Source organism: Fistularia commersonii, chromosome 18, assembly GCF_037954325.1.
Source record: "Fistularia commersonii isolate RoL2024-O1a breed Wild chromosome 18, RoL_Fcom_v1.0, whole genome shotgun sequence".
Classification (NCBI taxonomy): domain Eukaryota; kingdom Metazoa; phylum Chordata; class Actinopteri; order Syngnathiformes; family Fistulariidae; genus Fistularia; species Fistularia commersonii.
The window spans coordinates 7367404-7388440 of NC_141301.1; the positions used below are offsets into that span (position 1 = coordinate 7367404).

Genomic DNA, 21037 nt, shown 5'->3' on the forward strand with positions numbered 1-21037 from the left:
TTACTTTACTGATTAGGGATAATTAGGTATAATATTCTAGATTAAACTCAGATGACATCGATGAACGGAACCATTAAAGTAAGAATTTAATAGCATTGTTTAGGTTTTTTACAGGAAGACAAAATATTAATAATTCTTAATGAGTCTGTAATTCTTAATTTGCAATTATTGTGGCATTGAATTCTTTTTATGTTCAGATATTTTGTTTTCTTTACACTAAGTACTTCATCATGCTTACCTGTGGTTTCCTCATGTATGGACTTCATATGACCTCTAGTGGTAGTTAGCGCAAACTACAGTGTTATGACAAAAAAGTTACTGCGCAGCAGATTGGCAACAAAAGGTGAAAAATGTCATTAAACTGAGTTCATTTGTTTGCAGCCAGTATTTCTATCAATGTTTATTAGCCAGGTAGTTAGAATCCTACATGTAACCACAAGAGTTTCTTCAGAGGGCTACTGGTGGGGCATTTGGGCAAAATTAAGATTTAGTATTTAATTGTAATATATATAGTCACATGCACTGTCTAAATTGCTGTCAATGCAACACATTTAAAGTAGTTAGTATTATACTTTAAAATATACTTGATGATGTCTTGAAAAATTAAAGCCATTTTTAAGTATGCCTTTAAATTAACGTTAAAGTTCATAAAAAATAAAAATAAAAAAAATAAAAGAAAATGCTTGTTTTTGCAGTTATAATGTTGTTCTTGAATATATAATCCCAAATATAATACAATTATGCATATTATTATTATTGGCAAGAAGACTGCACGGTAAGAAGATTCCTGATTTTGATTCCGACTTTGGTCCAAAACACGTGCAGTATATGTAGATTCTAAAATTAAATGAGTCAGTATATGGTTCTATGTTTCTATATGTAGTCCTGTGACTGGCGACCAGTTCAAAGCTGAACAAAACTTCTTGCCCTTATAGCGGAAACCCCCTGGACATAAACCATAACGTAAAAGTCCCGTAGGGTGAGAGGTACTACCTCTAGTGTCAGCTACAATTTGAGTTTTAAGTTCATGATAATTCGTATGGTATGAAGTCTTTGCAAACTTTGCAGAGGGCACAGTGATTTAGGCTGTATTTTATTTTGTTCATAATTGTTAAGAGTATATTTCAAAAGACAATGTATGATTTAATTCTAAATCAATATTTGGGGGTTGATAAAAGAACATTCTTTTTAACAGATAAAGACACAGTGAGACACAACAGTAGTCTGCAATTAGAATCAACATTTTATTTTCAGTATGTCATTTTTGAACAAGTCAAACATTGGAGGTGCATAGTCATGAGGGGAACATGAGCATCAGGGTTGCAAACACAGACAAACAGCTGAACATTCAGGAGAGTTGATGTACAACCTTTGAGTGGCAGATGTGAACATTGGAGCAGCAAGCAATAATTTTTTTGCAAGATTTTGACATGTAAATTAGTATTAAATATGAAAATTGTGGCAGAGTCAGTTGCCTTGGAAAGTTTACCATAGAAATGCTTTATCAGTCTAAAATAATCCTTTATTTGATCTGAAACGAGACCATTGCCCTTGAACTTTGTTTGTCATTCCCTCAGATTAGGATTGATTTCTGCTGACAAGATCATCAAAAGACCAAAACTGAGATCTTTATATTTGAGTGGAATGTGGTCAGCAGAGAACAGATGTCAGGCTTGGCAGTGTGGCCAATACTTTAGTAATACTCAACAATATCATACATAATTTAGTACTGGCATGCTATCGTTACAAATAAAATTGCAATACATGTATAGATCTGGTATGATATGTTTATAGTTTTCAGTGTAGGCTGCTGAATTTGTGTCATTATGGTGTAACAGCAGACGTGAGACTCCTGGATTGGCAGTATGAGTTTCAGCTGCACTGGCAGTTTGAGCAGTTACTAACTATAAGGAATCATTGTGGCAAATCAAGGCTTCTTATCTTGGTGACGGATTTTCCTGATCACTAACACTATCAACTATTCACTGCTCCCTGTAGTCCTTATTTGAGAAACGGTGGACAAAAAGACTTTATGTTCTTTACACACTGGTTTATGTGTTTCCTAATGGATGTAGTGTATTTGTACACCATATGTATAATCCCAGAACAGATGAATACAAAATACTCATTGGTTTCAGTGTTACCTGTTTTCATTATGTTTACACTTTTTGTCTTAGACAAAATGAATAAAGTCGAAGTCATGTTGCTTCATCTGCTTTCAATCAAAATTTCTTTAGGCTTTCATTACTAAATGGCAGTCATACAAATTTGCTGTACTGTGTTGTACCTTGAGGGCAGAAAATAGCTCAAAATGTATTGATTGAAAATATGAAACCAATGAATAAAATAGTGAATGGTTTCAGTGGTTCCATAATTCAAATGTGTTTTTTGGATATAAAATACAGAGGCTGTTTGTTCACATCTAGAGCAGAATTTACAGTTATAGTTTAAAGTTTTTGATGAAAGCAGATTGAAGGATATAATTAAAACAAACAAAAATGAATAACAGTGATACTGATGAACACACAATGTGACTGTGGCTGTAATTAACAAGGAATATGAATCTCTTTCCCTACCTGGATTCACACAATCAGGTAATTCTTTGGACAAATATGACTTAAGCAAGTACACGCAAGAAAAGGCTCAATCCACAATATTGCTCCTCTCTGTTGAAAACTTTGAATGTGTGACCCCTCTTTTGCAGAGGGCCTCATCACATCAAGTATTTGTGTTTTTAACCTTGCATCAACTCAATCAATTTCGCATCACAACAAAGGCAACATAACATTTCTAATACTGTGCAAAAATATTATGACAACGCTATTAGATGTCAGTGTTACACTATAAACACCCAAAGTAATACATAAAAAAAAAATTAGTCCTCAGTTGTATAAGTGTTATCAATCTTGACCCCATTTACTCCAAGCAAAATTTTAATCTCAAAGTGAGGAATGGATAAACTCATAATTGGTTATTTCATTATTGGTTATTTCATTATAATTCCAGATCTCTACCAAACTGTATATTCAGTGAAGTTATACTGGATTCTATGTTAATAACTTCATTAGATGTCTCATCACTAGTTATTACAATTCCCAGTGCTGCATTAGAATTTTACTGAAGTAGAAGTACTTTGTCCACTGATAATAATGTTGTAATAATATATGTGACAAGAAAAACAGTGAATGAAAGGAATACAAAAACTAATGTGGCTTAACTTAAGGATTAGAATTGGTAAATAATTTATATTCAGTAATTCAATAGTTCTTTGTCAGGGTTTATCTATGTTGGTTAAATCATAAAGCTTGTCTATATTCCTAAGTAAGTTATTTGCGTTAATTCTCATTCTATACTAAACATGACTTCAAATTATCATCATTGGTCAACACTAATATTTTTCTCCAAAGAAATCCTGGGTGAAAAATATGAGATATCAAAGTTGGATGTAGCTTGGACGTAATGCTCTTTGAAATGTCTTTCATCATTTTTTTTTTTTTTCTAGTAACCATGTGCCAAGTGCAAATGGAGTTTATAGATTAATCCAATTTATATAAATCTGTCCAATGTACATTTATGAACCTAATTCATTAGTCCAAATGACATATAGTAACACACTGCATATGCATATAATAATGTAATGAACAGTGCCTGGGATAGACGATCGAGATCCTATCCGAACACGACTATAAAGTGACTATTATTATTATTGCATAATTGGATGTCTGTCTTATTGCTTCCATTGAACGCAAAAGGAAATGCACTCTATTACAAGTGAAAAGAAGGCTGTCACAAGTGGGGTTTTTGCAAATACAAATTAATTGCTTTTGGAAAATGACAACATGGTACATGATTCATAGTGATTATTAACAAAATCCATATTATGTGATGCTTCCGACATGTATTCAGTTCAAACTAATTACAAATGTGAAATTTTCAAATGTTATACAAAAGTTGTGCAGCCACCCAGATCAGTGGTAAAGTGCTGAATTGATTTAAATGCAAGGCTAGTGCTATGCAAGTGGCTCATAGTCTGTGATCAGAAGTACAGGCTTGTGTTTGTGTTCAGCGCTTAGATGTCATTATTATGTGAGATGGTATGGCAAGTCATATTTATCAGCTTCTCAAATCACAACGAGAGCAGGGGATAGTTTTTAAAGAACATAGTAGCATTAATTCCCTCTCCTCAAGCTACCTCTGACCAAGATGCAGATAATTCTATCTTCAAGAGTTTCCCTTGTTATTAAGATGCAAATGGACTTCTGAGACCTGGTCTAAAACTTGGTTCTCCTCTGCTGGGCCATCCATTTGTATATTGTTTTTTTGGTTTACCCAATGTACTGGTGTGGATATTTGACATTGTATTGGATAACATAGACGAGATTCTTAAGCTACTGTCAGATGATGTTAAAGTGTCTAGCTCAGACTTTTGGAGTGCTTAGGGTGCATGGGAAATTGGTGTTTTAAGGCTGTCATACCATGAAAAATTCCTGTATGCATTGTACATTTGCCGATTAACGAGATTCTGATCCTATTTTGGAAAAACCAGCAATATCTGTTTGGAAAATTCCTGTTTCCTCTTAGAGGCAGTTTGCTTCATTTTTTTTCCTATCTTACCTTGTCTTCAAAGGCCTGATTAGAAACCCAAAGGATTTAAGGGCTCTCATGATGCCTGTGTTTTCCTTTCCACAGAAATTGTGGGTATGTTCTGTGCCTACACGGTCCTATTAGGTCAATTCATATCTGTTTCAGTAAGTCCTCAGATGTGAACCTGATGGGGCCATGTTGTCTGTGAAGGTTTTCACCTTCCTGCATTTTGATCTTACAACTTAACCTCGGTTTTAACTAGATTACTAAATTAAGGGGTGGGTGCAGAATATAAAAATGATATATATATATTTGTATGTACACTTTATGGACACTGGACTGGCTAACCAAACTACAAGGCCTAAATAGGGCAAATTTGGAGATAACTTTACAATTTGGTCTTAAATTAGTACATAGGCAAATTAACACATACTTACTCCAGGACTCATGTGAAACTAAAGATTAATGTAAAAACTGGGTGAGACGACTCACATCTGACCTTATTCAAACCAGGATGTCACCACTCCAACTCAACCACGGTAAGAGGCAGACTTGGTAGCATACCCCTGGGGTTTTTATACCCGAAACTCCCCACCTTAACGTTAAGGACTACGGAAGCCTCTGGTTTGAGAAGTGAAACACCTTCAAGAAATTAACCAAGTCCAGTTGCCAAGATGAGATGTTAAAATTTACTGTTTCAATTGTATGTTTGTACCATGATATATTTTTTCATTTATTCTCTAAAGTTTTTATTTCTTTCTTTTCTTGTGACAAATTCATTAATTCTACCAGCACAACGTTTGTTGCTATTTCCTGACATTTTTTTGTTCAATACTCTTCTGCATCGGTCTGTCCATATGTAGCGGGACCTTTATCACCAGGGCAGTATCAGCACACTATAGGGTTCACTATTTCTGTGCAATTCCAAATTATTGTGACATAATGTGAGAGCCATTTGATGTAGAATGTGCTCTCAAATTATGTTAATCGCTGTCTCTAATAAGGTCCTCCCAACTATATTTTTGGGATCTCTATTTGGAGAAATCTTCAACCGCACAGTCTTTTGTTTCCATTCCCAATAATAGCCGAAGGTTATTATTTTAAAACAAATGTAATGACCTTTCAAAAGGGGTAAGAACACTTAGCAGTGTTGTGAACTACCTGTCAAACATTACATGGTCATAGTTCATTTAAGATTTATGTGCTGGATAAATGGATCCATACAAAGACCAAAAAGTACCATTGTTATGGTGCTAGATGTCATATACTTATTTCAAGTTATATAAATATGCACATGCAAGAAATGCATTGGTTATAATTCAGAAGCAGCATGATTTTGTTAATTAATTTCTATATGAAGCTGGATAGTCTGGGGATTGTGGAATTGTCTTGATGAAGATCTTTTTCTTTTTTAAGTATGCTTTTGGGGGGGGTTATCCTCCCACAGACAGAGAGAGATGAAGCAGAACAGGCACCTGTGATTTATCTAAAGCAAAACAATAAAATGTGCATAACTGGATCACTGGTTCATCTACCTACTATCGAAAGCCCAGTTGTTAGGCAGGAGTTGATTAGATTCTGTTGTTTGAATGAACCAAATAACCCAAATAATGTCAAACCTTGGCCTTGCAATAAATAAATTGGGATTTTCAGCAGATGCAGTAAGGGAAATACCTGGCTAGTTATCCAAAACAGTAAATAGCATTTTCACTTTTTCAATCAGTATATTTTTTTCTCTTCGCAATATCTCAAGTCTGTGTTGCAATGTATCGTGCATACAATCATCAATACAGCATTTTTGTGAGTTTCTGTTCGAGAGACATTATTTTTCTGCTGGTCTGTTAACATCATGACATGGTGCAGATTTTAACAACCCAGTGGGGCAAGAAAAGTAAGCAAGTTTAGAATGGTCAGTGGTCAGGGTTGTTTAGTTCCAAATTTCACAGTTATGAATTCAAAGAGTAAGAAATATTTTGTTACCTGGACTGATTAATGCATTTAAATTGAAACCCGTCCTGAAAAGCACTGGCACATAAGGTCATGATTCACTCCACTGTATTAGTGTTGTATTCTAGTTACATAGTCTTGCAAAAACAAAACAACACAAAAACAAAGCATTACAAGGTCAGAGACTCTTCGTGTACGGCTACACTGTAGAGTGAACGATAAAAATGGTGAGGTTTGATAAACTGTCAAACAAATAGGCTTTCATGTTGTAAATTAGAATGTCTAGGAATCTAGGCAAATGCACATTTCACGATTTTCAAATCTCAAGCATGAATTATATGTGCATTTACATAGTGAATTATTTTGCCACAATTAAGATAAAAAGTCCATTGATAATGGCATTTTTTTCAGAGTGTGTTCAATTGTCAAACACATACAAACAGAGATATACTTTTGCATTTTCTTATGCCTTTGGTGTTCCTTTGTTGTCAGCTTTGGCTCTCGTAAGTCCATTTTCTGTATTGTCAATCCCTGAGGAGCTCACCAGGCACTCTTTACTGTGGGAGATTGAAAGCCAGAGGTTAAAATAAGACCTAAATGGATAGGGGGAACACAAATTATGATGACTAAAGGAGATGTCTTTTTGCTATCAAATAAAATGCTAATTCTTGAGTGTGGCTGCATTTTCACTGGATGTTCTGTTTTACTTTATATTGATTGACCTCAATTGATAGACATTGTACAGGGAGGTCAGAGGGAATAAAAAAAAAAAAAGAGTTCATTTTTTAAAACTCTTTTAGACATAATTTGACACATTCTCTTCATCTAACCCCCATTACTTTTCCTAAATCTCACTTACTTTTTTTCGTCATCCTTCAGCAGGAAGTGAACAACCAAGGCTTTGATCACCATGACAATGATAACTAAGCCAGTAACTCCACCCAGCACTGAGACAATGATGACTGTTAAAGTATTATCAACTTCTTTCACTGAAAGTAAGGAGAAAGGAAAATACATCAGCGGGGAGAAAAGACACTCTTAGAAATTTGATGTTTCCTTCTTTGGAATATATTACGTACTTTGGTCCACCACAAAGAGAGTGAAGATAGCACTGTGATTGCGACCCTTTTCCTTTGGGTTTCTGGCGAAACAGGTGTATTCTCCCTCATCATCAAAAGTGATGTTATACAGCAGGACGGAGATATTTTGGTTCTTTGATGAGCCAACAAACTCCATGCGATCATGGTACACAAGAACCCTGGGCTCCACGCCTTCTATAGGAATCACGGCCTCACATAACTAAATACGTGGATAAAAATAAATAAATGTATCTGATGATAAATATATTGCATTATATTTATCTTAGTCATGCTGCTTAAACCTGTGAATTTGATAATACCTTCATCATTGTGCCATTGTCATTGAATTTCCAGTTGAAGTAGAGGTCTTTAATGCCAATACAGGAGGAGTAAGTGCAGGGTAGCAAGACTGTGGAGCCATTCATTGCTTCGATTGACGATACTTTGCCAGTTGAAACCTCCAGTCCGCCAACACTCCATACACCTGAGAGAGCAAAGAAAGGGAAAGGGTGACAATAGAAAAACAATGTTTAAATTTAAAAAAGAAAAAAACAAAAAAGAAAGAAAAGGAAAAGTAATGGAAAAAAAAAAGATAAAATCATAGCATACTCTTTGACAAAGCAGCCTTGACAACAACTCCAACAACAACACAAAAACCAAAAAATTTATATTGCGATCTTCATGCAGTAACAAAACTTTAGTGAACTGGGGACTGGGGAGAGCAGTGCTTTTACATTGTGGACAGCAGCCACTGGCAGTGATTGTAGTCTTATTAGCCCAATGTTTTAAGATAAATCATCTGATGCCCCTGGACATATCATCAGTGATGTAACCTGGGATCACGGGGTGCTTTGGTACTTGAAACAATCAGACCCCCTCTCCAAGCTGGGTCCGCTGAGAAAGGGGGTCTGATTCTGGGTCGATCAAGCACCAGCTTGTGTGCTGGCAGTGCTACCCTGCATGCCATGCCTCCCCCCTCCTGGTCCACAGCCAGCTCGACACCACTCCTGCTGCATTGTTGGCTAACCTGATCATCCTTCACTTGCTGGTGCCTATGATGCCCAGCAATTTGTAGGCTCAGCAGAGGGACTGGTCCACAAATCCTCAGTATCACACTTTGATGGGTTGACATCTCATCTGCCAACCATAGCAACCATTCAGGACCCCTCCACTCGCTCGGAATAATTTAACCTCTTTCTCTCATTGGCCTATTCCATACAGTCCTCCGAAGGCATTACCTCTTTGGAGACTACTGAGGTAAGAGCGATATCTGCCCTTAACGTTTCTTGTCGAACTTCAGGAAACTTCTGCTTCTCCACGGCAACTCTTAGTTCCAAATAGCGCGCCATTGTCAAGAGGCCAGAGGAGGCCACTGAGGACTTCTGCCCAGCTCTGATGAAAGCAATGGTGTTCTTTACTGGGCGAAGGCTCTTGCTGTGGCACTGGTTGTGTTACAAGTGGCAGCACCCCACACTGCGGGCTTTTGGACAGCAGCTCAGGATGTGCTCCAAAGTTCCTCTCCCCTGGCAGAGTGGGCAAGGTAGTATCTCCACCCAGCAACAATTCATACACAGCATGGATTCAAGAATTTTAGCTGATAGTGTTCAGTTTTCCACAGCTTGGTTCATGTAACCTTGCGCTCGACAGCTTGCTTCCATTTCCTGGTTCATAGATCAAGAGTGGATCCGAGGATCCGAGGGAGAATACTATGCTGGTAAATCCAGGCCTTGAATTTGCCAGGGAGGCCAGACTTGTCCACTATGGCTAACCAGATCTCCAGGTCTTGGTTGGTTGCCTGTGTGGAGGCTGCGTCTCTCGGGCTGCAGTAAAACACCTTTTCCAAGCTCTTCACAGGTTACTCAGTGAGTGATGGTATATTGGTGGTGCCAAGTGAGAAGCAAAATCTGCCAGTAACCTTCCATGTAGTTGTCGCCGTCAAATTGTTAATGAAGGCGCGGATGGGTGACTGTCAGACTCCTGACTCAGTGAGGGGCCCCCTAAATTGAAATTCTGCAAACGTCTCTAGCATGTTCATGGAGAGTGCAAAGAGGTCATACATCTGGTGATGATCCCCTTTTTGAGGTTGTGCAAGACGGAGGCTCTTGATCCAGAAGAGACTCACAGGTGGAAGTTGGCGTTGTAGTCCAGTATGAGGTCCCGGAACTTTTTTGGCTTGTGATGCCGGTTCAATGTAAGGCACAGCCACAGTACCGCCGTCCCCCTTGTTCTACTTGGCTTCCCTGATGAGCTGTGCGACCATGATCGTGTGCTACAGGCACCCGAATACCTTCAGGAGCCCTCCTTTCTGGACCTTGGTATCAATGTTCTACTGAAGGAGTTCTTAAAGAGGTAGACTGCCAGTTGCCTGGCAATGAGGCTAAAGAAGAACTTCCCTTCCTCACTCTGCAGCGAGATGGTCTGTTACTGATTGATGTTATGGGATTTTTCCTTCTTGTGGATCCACGCACCCTCCACCTGTCTCCACTGGTCTGCTACCTTGTCCCTCTTTCAAATCACCTTCAAGATCTTCCAGGGTCTCTGGAGTAGCGTTTGGCAGTTTTATTAAACCTTATGAGGTACTCCATTGGGCCCCAGAGTGGTGCTTGCTCTTGCCCTTTTGACCACCTCCTGGATCTCCTTCCAACTTGGCTCCTTCCTCTCAAAACCTAGAGCCGCTGCTGGTGGGGGCAGATCAGGGACCTGCTGGGGCCAGGTCTTCCTCTCTGCATTCATTACTGTCTCCTTGACGTGGTGATCAACATCAACTTTGAGGCAGACAAGTTGCCTGCTGCGTTTCTGTCTTAGGAGCTGTTTCATGAATCCAAATGGATTTGTCAGGGGCCTCACTGTTCGCTTCTCTTCTTACCCAAACCTCTCTGCAACTAGGCTGATGATGACTGTGTTCATAGTCTTGAGGAGTAATTCAGCTCTCCCTTTGGAACCTTCTTCCAAGATGGTATCAGCTTCTTTCTCAAACCGGAGCCACTCCTTCTACTTACTAGTTTGGGGCAACATCACCTGATGATTTTCTGATGTCCTGTGTGCATTCAGTGCTTGTGTCATTTGGAGGCTCTAGCAACTGTGAGATGACTCTGGGCCTAGCTCCTCCTGCAGCTCACAAGTGTTCCAGTGACCTGTAGCTTTATCCCTTTCTGCATACACCTAATTTTGGCCTGGTGCAGGCTATGTCAGTTCTTGCATATCTTACCACATATGCATTCAATAGCCATTGTCCTGTTAATAGTAAATCGAATTAACTATTAATTAATAACATCTGGTGAGCAGGTAGTTTTGCTCCCATGTCCTTTTGTGCCATATCCAACGATTATGGTTCCACATAACTATTTAGTGCCAAATCATTGCAGAACATTACCCTCATTTAAATCAGTATGGCACGCGTCGATATCAGATTAATGGATCAGGGAAAAACAGTAAACAGAAGATAGCAGAGATGAAGATGTTGAGGTTCTCATTGGGAGTTACTAGGATGGACAGTATCCATCAGAGGGAGAGAGGGACAGCACATGTTTAATGGTTTTGAGACAAGGTCAAGGAGGCCAGACTCAGATTCTAAGGACATTTGAGAGAAGGGACAGTTAATATATTGGTGGAAGGATGCCGAGGTTGCCAGGCAGGAGGCCACAGGAAGACCGAAGATAAGATTTATGGATGAAGTGAAAGAAGACATGAAGTAAATTGGAATGAGAGAAGAAGATATACACTGTGTGCACAATTAGGCAAGGGATTATTTTGACCATATCATAATTTTATCCACAATTTCCAACTAATTTCCAACTCCAAGCTGCATTAACTTGAATGCTTATTGGATTAAATGCATATCAGGTCATGTATATTTGTGTAAAGAAGGAGGACGTGGCCTAAGGAGATAAAAAACCTATATAAAGGTGTGCATAATTATTAGGCGGATTCTATTCCTCAGGAAAAATGTGCCAAAAAAGAGATTTCAGTGACTGAAAAGTCAAAAATTGTAAAAAGTCTTCAGAGGGATGCGGCAATTTTTGAAATATCTAAGATATTGATATCTGAGATATTGATCACTGAACCATAAAACATTTTGTTGCAAATAGTCAACAAAGTTGGAAAAAACCTGTTGAGAAGAAAAGATGCAAATCAACCGCCAAAGATTTGAGAAGCATCGAACTTGAAGCTACCAGGAACCCATTATCCTTCAGTGCTGCCAAATTCCACAACTGCAACCTACATGTAGTGTCAAGAAGTAGGAGGTGTTCAGTTCTCAGTGCACCACCTCTGAACAAGACACATAAGTTGAAACTTCAAGAAGGAGCCAAGAAATATCTGAAGACAGATTTTTCAAAGGTTTTGTGGACTGATGAGATGGGAGTGACTCTTGGACCAGATGGATGGGCCTGTGGATGGATCAGTAACAGACACAGAGCTCCACTTCGACTTAGAAGCCAGCAAAGTGAAGGTGGGGTACTGGTATGGGCAGGTATTACTAAAGATGAGCTAGTTGGACCTTCTTGGGTTGAAAATTTACTTAAAATCAACTCTCAGACCGACTGCCAATTTTTAGAAGACACTTTCTTCAAGCAATAGTACAGGAAAAGGTTTGAATCTTTCAAGAAAAGTTTGATTTTTATGTAAGACAATACTCCATCACATGCATCAAAGTACCACATGCATCAAAGGCCTTTACTGGCCAGCCAGTAAGGGCCTTAAAGATGAACAGCTAATGCCATGACCCCCTTCTTCATCTCCCTCTTGAGAACTTTTGAGCCCTTCTTAAGCAGGAAATTTAAAGTGAAGGTAAACAGTTTACCTCTCTGAACAGTGTCTGGGAGGCTGTGGTTGCTTAGGTTTATTTTTTGAAAATTCAGAATTTTTTTGTAAATTTTGAGTTTATTGTTCTCACTTTAACAGGTTAAAATAAGCAAGTGAGATGGGAAAATCGTTGTTTTTCATTTAGTGGACTAATAACGGTGTACATATAGATATTCTCTTAAGAAAGCCAAAACTTCACTTTTGCCACTTAAATGCTCAGGTTTGAGGGTTTGTTAACATTTTGGATTGACCAAGAGCACTGTAGTTGTACAATAACAAAATTAATCTTCAAAAATACAACTTGCCAAATAATTGCACGCGTAGTGTAGAGAATAGGGCTAGATGGAGGTGGTTAACTTGCTGCGGTAACCCATGAAGGAAGCAGCCAAAAGAAAAAGAAGATCAGGAAAAAAAAACAACAAAGACTAACATTAAATGAGTTCTTATCAAACTGAATCCAACAGCATCAGATGAAACAGACTAAGGGGGAGGGAAAGGAAAACATGTAACTTCTTAGTTTGCAATACTTCAAAGTATGGAAAACACACAGTCAGTGAATGAAAATAATCTGAGGTCTACAGTAATAATTAACACCGCCTAATAACATTCAGGCAAACACTGACTTGGGTTGAAGCTATTAAATTTGGCCCCAAAGTCTTCCAAACTGGCCATAACTACACTCAACCTCAATATTTATCATTATTATTCCACTCAATGGCATTTGCTTCTAAAGTGAGTCTCTGGAGGAGAATAGGAAGCCCTGTCACAAAAAGACACACACTACAGACAGAAGCGGAATGGTGAACAAGACTGTAACACAGAGGTCTACAGTCATGGCCAAAAGTTTTGTGAATGACACTTTCACAAAGTCTGTTCCTTCAGGGTTTTTAGGTGTTTGCCAGATGTTTCTATGGTTGTGTCATTCTCAAAATTTTTGGCCATGACTGTAAGTCATGAGACATAATTCCCTTTTTGTTCTAGCAATACAATGATTTTCTTTTATTCAGACCAGATGGCTGACTTCCTTACATCATCCACTGTATTTGGTATATTAATAAAGTTCATTGAATACAAAATAATATGTCTACTGGAATTTGTGACATGTAACAATTATTTATTTCTTTCACTTCCGGTGTTTCTTGTATTTTTACATAGCCAGCAACATTCCAAATAAAATGGTATGATATAAATGATTGATTATTTTTTAACTACTTTCTGTTGCTTTTTTGAGACATAATCCCCTTTTTGTTCTAGCATACAATGATTTTCTTTTATTCAGACCAGATGGCTGACTTTCTTTCATCTTCTCCTCCTTTCAGCTTTTCCCTTCAGGGGTTGCCACAGCGAATCAACCTTCTCCATCTAACCCTATTCTCTGTATCATCCTCTCCCATACCCACTAACTTCATATCCTCTCACTATGTCCATAAATCTTCTCTTTGGTCCTCCTCAAGACCTCCTGCCTGGAAGCTCCAATTCCAGCATCCGTCTATCAATAAATTCACTATCCCTCCTTTGTAAATAACCAAACCATCTAAGTCTGGCTTCTCTGACCTTCTCCCGAAAACATCTAACCGTGTCCATCCTGGTCACTCCCAAAGAGAACCTTATCATTTTCATCTCTGTGACCTCCAGCTCTGCCCACCATCTGTACCTCTCCATTCCTATCCTGTATACCAAATCTACCATCACTTCTTCATCCCCTCAATTGCCTGCACCAACATGCCCATTGAACCATTGCATCAATTACCGTATTTTCGGACTATACGTCGCTCCGGATCATAAGTCGCACCAGCCAAAAATGCATAATAAAGAACGAAAAAAACATATATAAGTTGCACTGGAGTATAAGTCGCATTTTTGGGGGGAAATTTATTTGATAAAATCTAACACCAAGAATAGACATTTCATCTTGAAAGGCAATTTAATATAAAAATAGAACAGAGGACAACAGGCTGAATAAGTATAGCCTAGTATAGCCTATATGACGCATAAACAGCTAACTGAGAACGTCCCTGGCAGGTTATGTTAACGTAACATATTATGGTAAGAGTCATTAAAACAACAATAGCATATAGCACATGCTACAACAAAACAATCAGTGTCACCCTTAATCACTAAATCCAACAAAATCTTCTTCTTCAGTGTCACTTCTGAACAACTCCGCCAACTCCGAAAGTAGACAATGTGCCGCTTCCTCTTCTACCGGTACATCGCTTACGTCAGATTCATGTCACTTGCAGTTCCAATTATTCCATTAATCCCGACAGGATGGTGTCCTTGCTCTGATAGAGAGTTGATTGCGCCATGTAACCTGCAGAATATGATTTTCTTTTCTGTCCTATTTTTGTTCAGTCCTTCTCAGTTGTTTTTATAAGTTACCGCGAATGTTGAAATGATCAATTTTCATAGGTACAGAAGTTGCTGGTAGCATCTTTTTTCAGAATGCACTTCTGCCATGACCCCCACCCCCCACCCCGCAGAATTTTGATTGGTTGGCGTGTGTGTGACGATCGCTGTTATATTAAAGACACACACGCAGACACAGACACACACACATCAGAGCAAGAGAACTCAATAATTTCACATATAAGTCACTCCAGAGTATAAGTCGCACATATAAATTGCGACTTATAGTCTGAAAAATATGGTACCACTCTCTCATCTCTGGGGATATTCTGCATCACTTCATCTAGCTCATTCCAGAACTTCTCCTTCTCCTCAATCTCACATCCCACCTGCAGGGCATAGCCACTGACAACATTGAGCATCACATCTTCAATTTCTCACAAGTCTATCTGACATTCTTTTCACATCCAGAACATTCCTAACAAACTCCTCCTTCAAGATAATTTCTACTCCATATCTCTTCTTGTCAGTACCATGATAATACAACTTAAAGCCTGCTCCTAAGCTTCTTGCCTTACTACCGTTCCTGTCTCCTGGACACTTACAGCCACTTCCCTTCTCTGCATCATGTCGACCAACTCTCTTCCTTTTCCTGTCATAGTCCCAATATTCAAAGTCCCTACTCTCAGTCCCAGTCTCTTGCCTTTCCTCTTCTCTCTCTGCTTCCGAACACGCCCTCCTCCTCTCCTTCTTTGACTGACTTCTTTGGCTGACTTTTGTACATCATTCACTTTATTTGACATATTAATAGAGTTCATTGAATACGAAATAATCTGTCCACTCAAATGTGTGACATGAAAAAATGACTTCTTTCTTTCACTTCCAGTGTGTTTCTTGTATTTTTATGATAGGCAACAACATTGTGAACAAAAAGATATGATTTAAATGATTAATTATTATTTACTACTTTCTGTTGCTTTTTTTAGACAGCAGCTGATGTAGTTTTTATCTAACTCCTAAGGTATGCACTCAAGTCCTATAAATAAACAGCCCCTTCTCCACTGACCAGCTCAGGATCACATTGCAGTTGGACATGATGAAAACAGTGTCAGACATTTCTTGAGACATAAGTCAACATATTGTTTTCAGTGCTTAATGTAGCATATCACTTTTTCATTCTCCCACCAGTTTGTGGCAGAAATGTTTCTATCTTTGCAACATTTTTGTCAGAAAATTAATTCGTAGAATATGTAGAATAGCAAATAACTCACTCCAATTTCTTGTGCCTCAACCATTTGGTGCATTGAACGAATGTGATTGTTTCTGGTGTTGTGCCGTTTTAACATACTTGTTTTGTAACTATACTAGTTTCTTTAGCATTTTCTTTGTGATTGTAACTGCCACAAAAAGAGGAACGATTCTTTCCACAGGTTAGTGTAATTCTGGTGTACTAGACTAAACTGTTTGAATCATAGCTTGTTTTTCTGTTTTAATTCTGTAATAGAGTAATTCTGAATCACTTCTATTGGTTTTTACAAGCACTAATAAATTAAGCACTGAGTCTTCTAACCAAATGCTTGAGAGAATATATGAATAAATGACTGGGAGACAACCTTTAAAATCATTTATGCAAGTGAATCAGAGTGATCTATTACATATCCAGGAGGAATGTGCCCCTCCACTGCAAAAATAGACTTCAGAACTCCCTTGCCAAACACCTCTCTTCTACCTCCCCATATAACTCCCAACTCTTCTTCCATCTTCACAATTTGTCACACCCCCCAAAAATTGTAGCAAGTTGGCCTATAGGTTATTTCCTCTGTGTGGTTGTACTGGTGTGTAAATAAGTTCAAACCCGTTGTTCAAATGAGATATTTATAGCTCCAAGATCAAATTTCCTTCACGTTCTTCTCGGAAATCAGTTATCTGAACATGAAAACCTAATGGAACATAATGCAAGTGATGTAATTTGGAACATGATGCAAGTGATGAAATTGACACATGTCCTTGGCTGGTTTTCAAAGGTTGTTTTTTAGTTGTCCAGTGTGGTGAGTTAATGTATTTCTGAGTGAACTGATAGGGAACTGACCTTAGCTCTGTGGTGGGGGAGGGGATGAGGCATTGTTAAAAGGGTGGCAGAGATGAGGGGGTGGGATTTTCCAGTGAAAAATGAAGGTGCATAGGGGATGATGGAAAGAAGTGACAGGTGTGAGTTGAATGAATAACAGCAGGGCAGACTAATCCAATTAACTGAGTTATTGTGGTGAAAAACAATTGAATTATGTTTAATGCACATCCTAATATTCCTGCATAGTTCATCAAATGCTGCATACATATACATATAAGGACATTGAGTAATAGAACCAAACCAACAAAATGCAATGAAAGTAACTTCAACTTTTCTGCATACTTTTGCCTATCTTTTATAGTACAATTTAAAAATTAATTGAACAACAAATCATTGCTACATCTTTCTTCTACTACCATATTGATTTATGTTAAGTGGATTTCAATTAAGTTTTACTTTTCCAACTGAGGCTTATATCCGTCAGTGTCTAGTAAGACATCTTAGTTATTTTTTTTATAATTATAATTATAATTATCATTATTAGAAGTCAGAAAAAAAAGAACAAATTTTAATTTTAACCCAAGTGTCATTGATCGAGCTAAGTTATGACAAGTAAATATTTTTTTACCTTTTTTGAAATGTTACTTGCAAGTGATTGCTCTGAACAAATGAGTAAATATAACTTAAATTCACAAACAGCATGAAAAAAGTCTCAAGTTTTCAAAATTGTCAACTTGAAATTGAGAGTTGTACTTGTCTGTTTGAAAACATTTAACAAATTTTATTCAACATATAATGTAATATAATATAATATAATATAATATAATATAATATAATATAGTTAGTTTCAGGTTTATGAAATGAATCACCATTAATTGAACTATTTGCATATAATATTGGGAGATGGAAAGACCTTGAATTTGAATTACTCATGCTCAGGTGTAGAAAGAGTTAAAGCCAAACTAAGTGATGTATCATATATTCACAATTTGTCAAAATGTCTCAGTGTATATTGTAGAAGAAATAACAAAATGTAAGAGGATATTTTTGGAATAATGAAATACCCACAGCTGCCTCTGAATATTGTGCATGTGGATGCAAATAGAAATAATATAATAATATAATATTCTAATATTACACAAATGTGTGAAGTTAATAATATCTACACAAATGATATTAGTTTAAGAAGAGAAAGAGAAAACATATTGCTTCAAAAATAAGGTAATTACTGATGGCGTCATGACATATACTTCATGGTTGTTTGGATTATATTTGAACAACTGTCTTTTGCAGTCCTCATGAATCAAAATTTTACTTGTCAGTTTTGCAAAGCTCAGCTTTGGTTAAGTATTGGATTTTATTGACCACATGGCAAAACATAAGACATATTTAATGAATATATTACCATTGAAAAAGAACATTGCACTAGATATCCTCTGACCTATTTCAAGCAATTATTTCAATATTGGTCAAGTATATTCTCCAAGTATGGTAGTTAATTTATTGTACTAACACATTTATAGAACTTTGCTATTACTGGGGAAAACATAAAAGTATTGAGACGCTGGAGATTCTAGAGGGGCTTGATAATGCAACAAGCTTTTTTCAGTGACTGAACCCTGAAACTGCAGGTAAACAAGAGCACACAAGATTAGGCTCCTTTATAGCTAGGATGAGCAGCCAAGGCAAATTTCGCGTCACACAAATTACATTTTTCATGCTGACCCTTTAAGGAGCTCCAGAGATAGGGGGTTTGTTAGCATAATTCCACAGCTTTGGGTTAGCTGTAGCTTCTTCATGCAGAATGACTAGCGTTTTCTTTAAAAAATATATCAAAACGATTTTACCTCAAGGGAATCTAAGGAGGTTTTTTTTTTCCAATGTATTATTTTTTGGTAAAGAGAAAACCAGCAGAACTATGGGTGAAATTACTCACAGATGTTCCATTTCACCTCAGTAAAAATAATATTTACATCATCAGAAATAGAAAACTTGCTGAAGTACAATGGGACACAAATAACTACTCTGTGGTTTATAGATAATAGTTTGTGAATAATTTGGATATCAGTTGTCTGAAGCAAAAGAAGAGCTGCTTGGAACTCTTCAGAACAATTTGAAAGGGATTATAAGAACTTGTATGCTCCAGGAAGCATTTCTTCCAGGAAGATGGGGCTAGGAGCACTAACGGACACTTTAACATAACAAAACAAACACATTAATACTGCACCACTACCTTCCTGTAGACATAATCACAAACACAAATAGCCAAGCTGATGTAGCAAATCAATTTTTTATAGCACTATAAACAAACGTATAGTCCCTGATTGCTTGTTGTTTATTTTTGATTATGAAATAATACTTAATTTTGGAAGAGACCCAGCAGGTTAATCCACTTACTAAAAGAGTTGTCATAGGTGTCCAATACCAGACAAGGATTAAATGTTATTGCAACACGCAAACAAACATGTGACATCGCCATTTTTCTGCCTTAAGATGTGAGTGCTGAACAGATTGAGCTGGGCAAAATGAGACAGGTGAGCAAAACATATTGAACAGCAGGTGTTGGAGCACAGCTTGATAGTGTGACACCTATGGAGGTACCACCTTGACCAGGGTAGTAACAAAAAGCAGGAGAAGATATCATGATGAGCTTATACCTAAACAGAGTGATTAATTTACCAACATACTGGCATCACCCACTTTATTTATTCCCCAGGAAAAATTAAGGTTGGATGTCATACACATATGAAGTGTATTAATAGAGAATGGAATAGCAGCTATATATATAGAGAGAGAGAGAAGTATAGCTCACCCAATGTCAGTGCAACTGCCAGACCAGCAAGTAGATCTCCTGGTCTCAGCCGACCTGAAAGACTGGAGCTGGTGTTTTCCAGTGATACCATGATGACCTGTCTGACTCTGTGTTTATGAGATGTCTGTCCTTTATTCTTTCCGAATACTTGTCTGATTTGTGTTGCTCTGGATAAAGCTGGAACACCGAGCGATGGAAAAGACTCTGAATTCCTACAATCAGCTTTATCCTCTTCTGTCTTAACCCCCTTCACTCCGTCCTAGGAATTAACAGAGGTACATTAACTAATCGACGAAGTATGTTTAACGAGCTATTTACACTCCACTTCCAGACCCACGAAATGCCCTGAAGAGTGCAGTGGTTGGATGAAGACTCTCTGCGCTGGTTCCTGTTTTCCGTCGCCCGTCTCTGCCCACCTACCCACTGAGGATTATCCAGCAATGCAGAACGAGAGGCAGAGGACGAGGTTGCGGTTGTGTCAGAAAAAGCTCCACTTCTGCGGCGGTAGCAGCAGCGGCAGCCGGAGGAACAGGAGTAACAGCCAATACTTAGCAGGGTCGTCAAAAAAGCACCGCGGCGGAGAAAGACACACGCTGGGAAGGGTGACTGGATGGAGAGGGTACACGGATATGCTGGAGCGGTGTCAGCAGCCGTGCAGAAATGCGGTGTATGTGCATATGCGTGTGTGTATGTGTGTCTGTGTATGTTTCCCCGGCCAGCAAAGGGAGAAATGAGCGAGGCGGGTTGTTACTGCGGAGGTAGAGGTGAAGCGAGCAAGAGAGACAGAGAGAGAGGGAAGTGTGACATAGGGAGAGAGTAAACTGTCACATACGCACACATACGCACGCACATACACACAAACACGTTTACACGTTCCCAGCGCAGAAATGCTGAGTTAGCTTAACATCAGTGGGTCTATGTGTTGGACGCAGTATGGGTGGTTCACACCGCATACCCGTGTCCCCCCCCCCCCACACACACACGCACACATACACACACACGCAGTCATGCATTTTGTCTTGCTTCCCGTCTTGCTCTTTAGATATCTACAGAGCGTTGACTGCGTATTATTTTTCTCCTTTAATTTACAAGCTTCATTTAATTTACAGGTCTATACAATGAAAGACCTTTCTAGATTTATTTAATTTCATTTTTTATTTATCTGTTCTACAAGATGCTAGTATGATGTAATTCTGGACTTAACTTCATAACATTAAAGCTTTAGCCACATTACCTATGTGTAGGCATATGGCTTCTGACAATGTTAACAAGATTCCATGACAGACTTGGTCAGAACTTCACTAATGTTACCACATGTCATTATGTTTCAAAATCTCTATTTTCAACATGTTTGATATGACATTTGGCCATGAGTTGTAGACAAAATATCTTGTG

At 38.1% G+C, this 21037-nt stretch overlaps 2 protein-coding genes across 2 annotated transcripts in view; one reads left to right on the top strand and one right to left on the bottom strand.

Annotated features, from left to right (window-relative positions):
• The window catches only part of LOC147224285 (uncharacterized), a 35740-nt gene that overhangs the window by 11683 nt on the left and 3020 nt on the right, over window positions 1-21037 (top strand). The window contains exon 3 of the mRNA XM_086164981.1: window positions 19974-20309. Within this exon, the coding sequence (XP_086021107.1) occupies window positions 20008-20309 (302 nt within the window). The 5' untranslated portion in view covers window positions 19974-20007. The remainder of the gene's footprint in view (window positions 1-19973; window positions 20310-21037) is intronic.
• LOC147224286 (sodium channel regulatory subunit beta-4-like) lies at window positions 1231-20373 on the bottom strand. Its single transcript, XM_086164104.1, has 5 exons — window positions 19643-20373; window positions 7931-8094; window positions 7611-7830; window positions 7391-7520; window positions 1231-7088 (listed from the first exon to the last, which is right to left on the bottom strand). Exons 1-5 carry the CDS (start codon window positions 19731-19733, stop codon window positions 6995-6997), a joined length of 699 nt encoding a protein of 232 aa, XP_086020230.1. The 5' UTR covers window positions 19734-20373; the 3' UTR covers window positions 1231-6994.

Coding starts and splice junctions, on each gene's coding strand:
- LOC147224286 (XM_086164104.1), bottom strand. CDS start 19,733: ATGGTATCACTGGAAAACACCAGCTCCAGTCTTTCAGGTCGGCTGAGA. Junction 8,095..19,642: donor GGCAGTTGCACTGACATTGG/GTGAGCTATACT, acceptor TTGCTCTCTCAG/GTGTATGGAGTGTTGGCGGA. Junction 7,089..7,390: donor CTGAAGGATGACGAAAAAAA/GTAAGTGAGATT, acceptor AATCTCCCACAG/TAAAGAGTGCCTGGTGAGCT.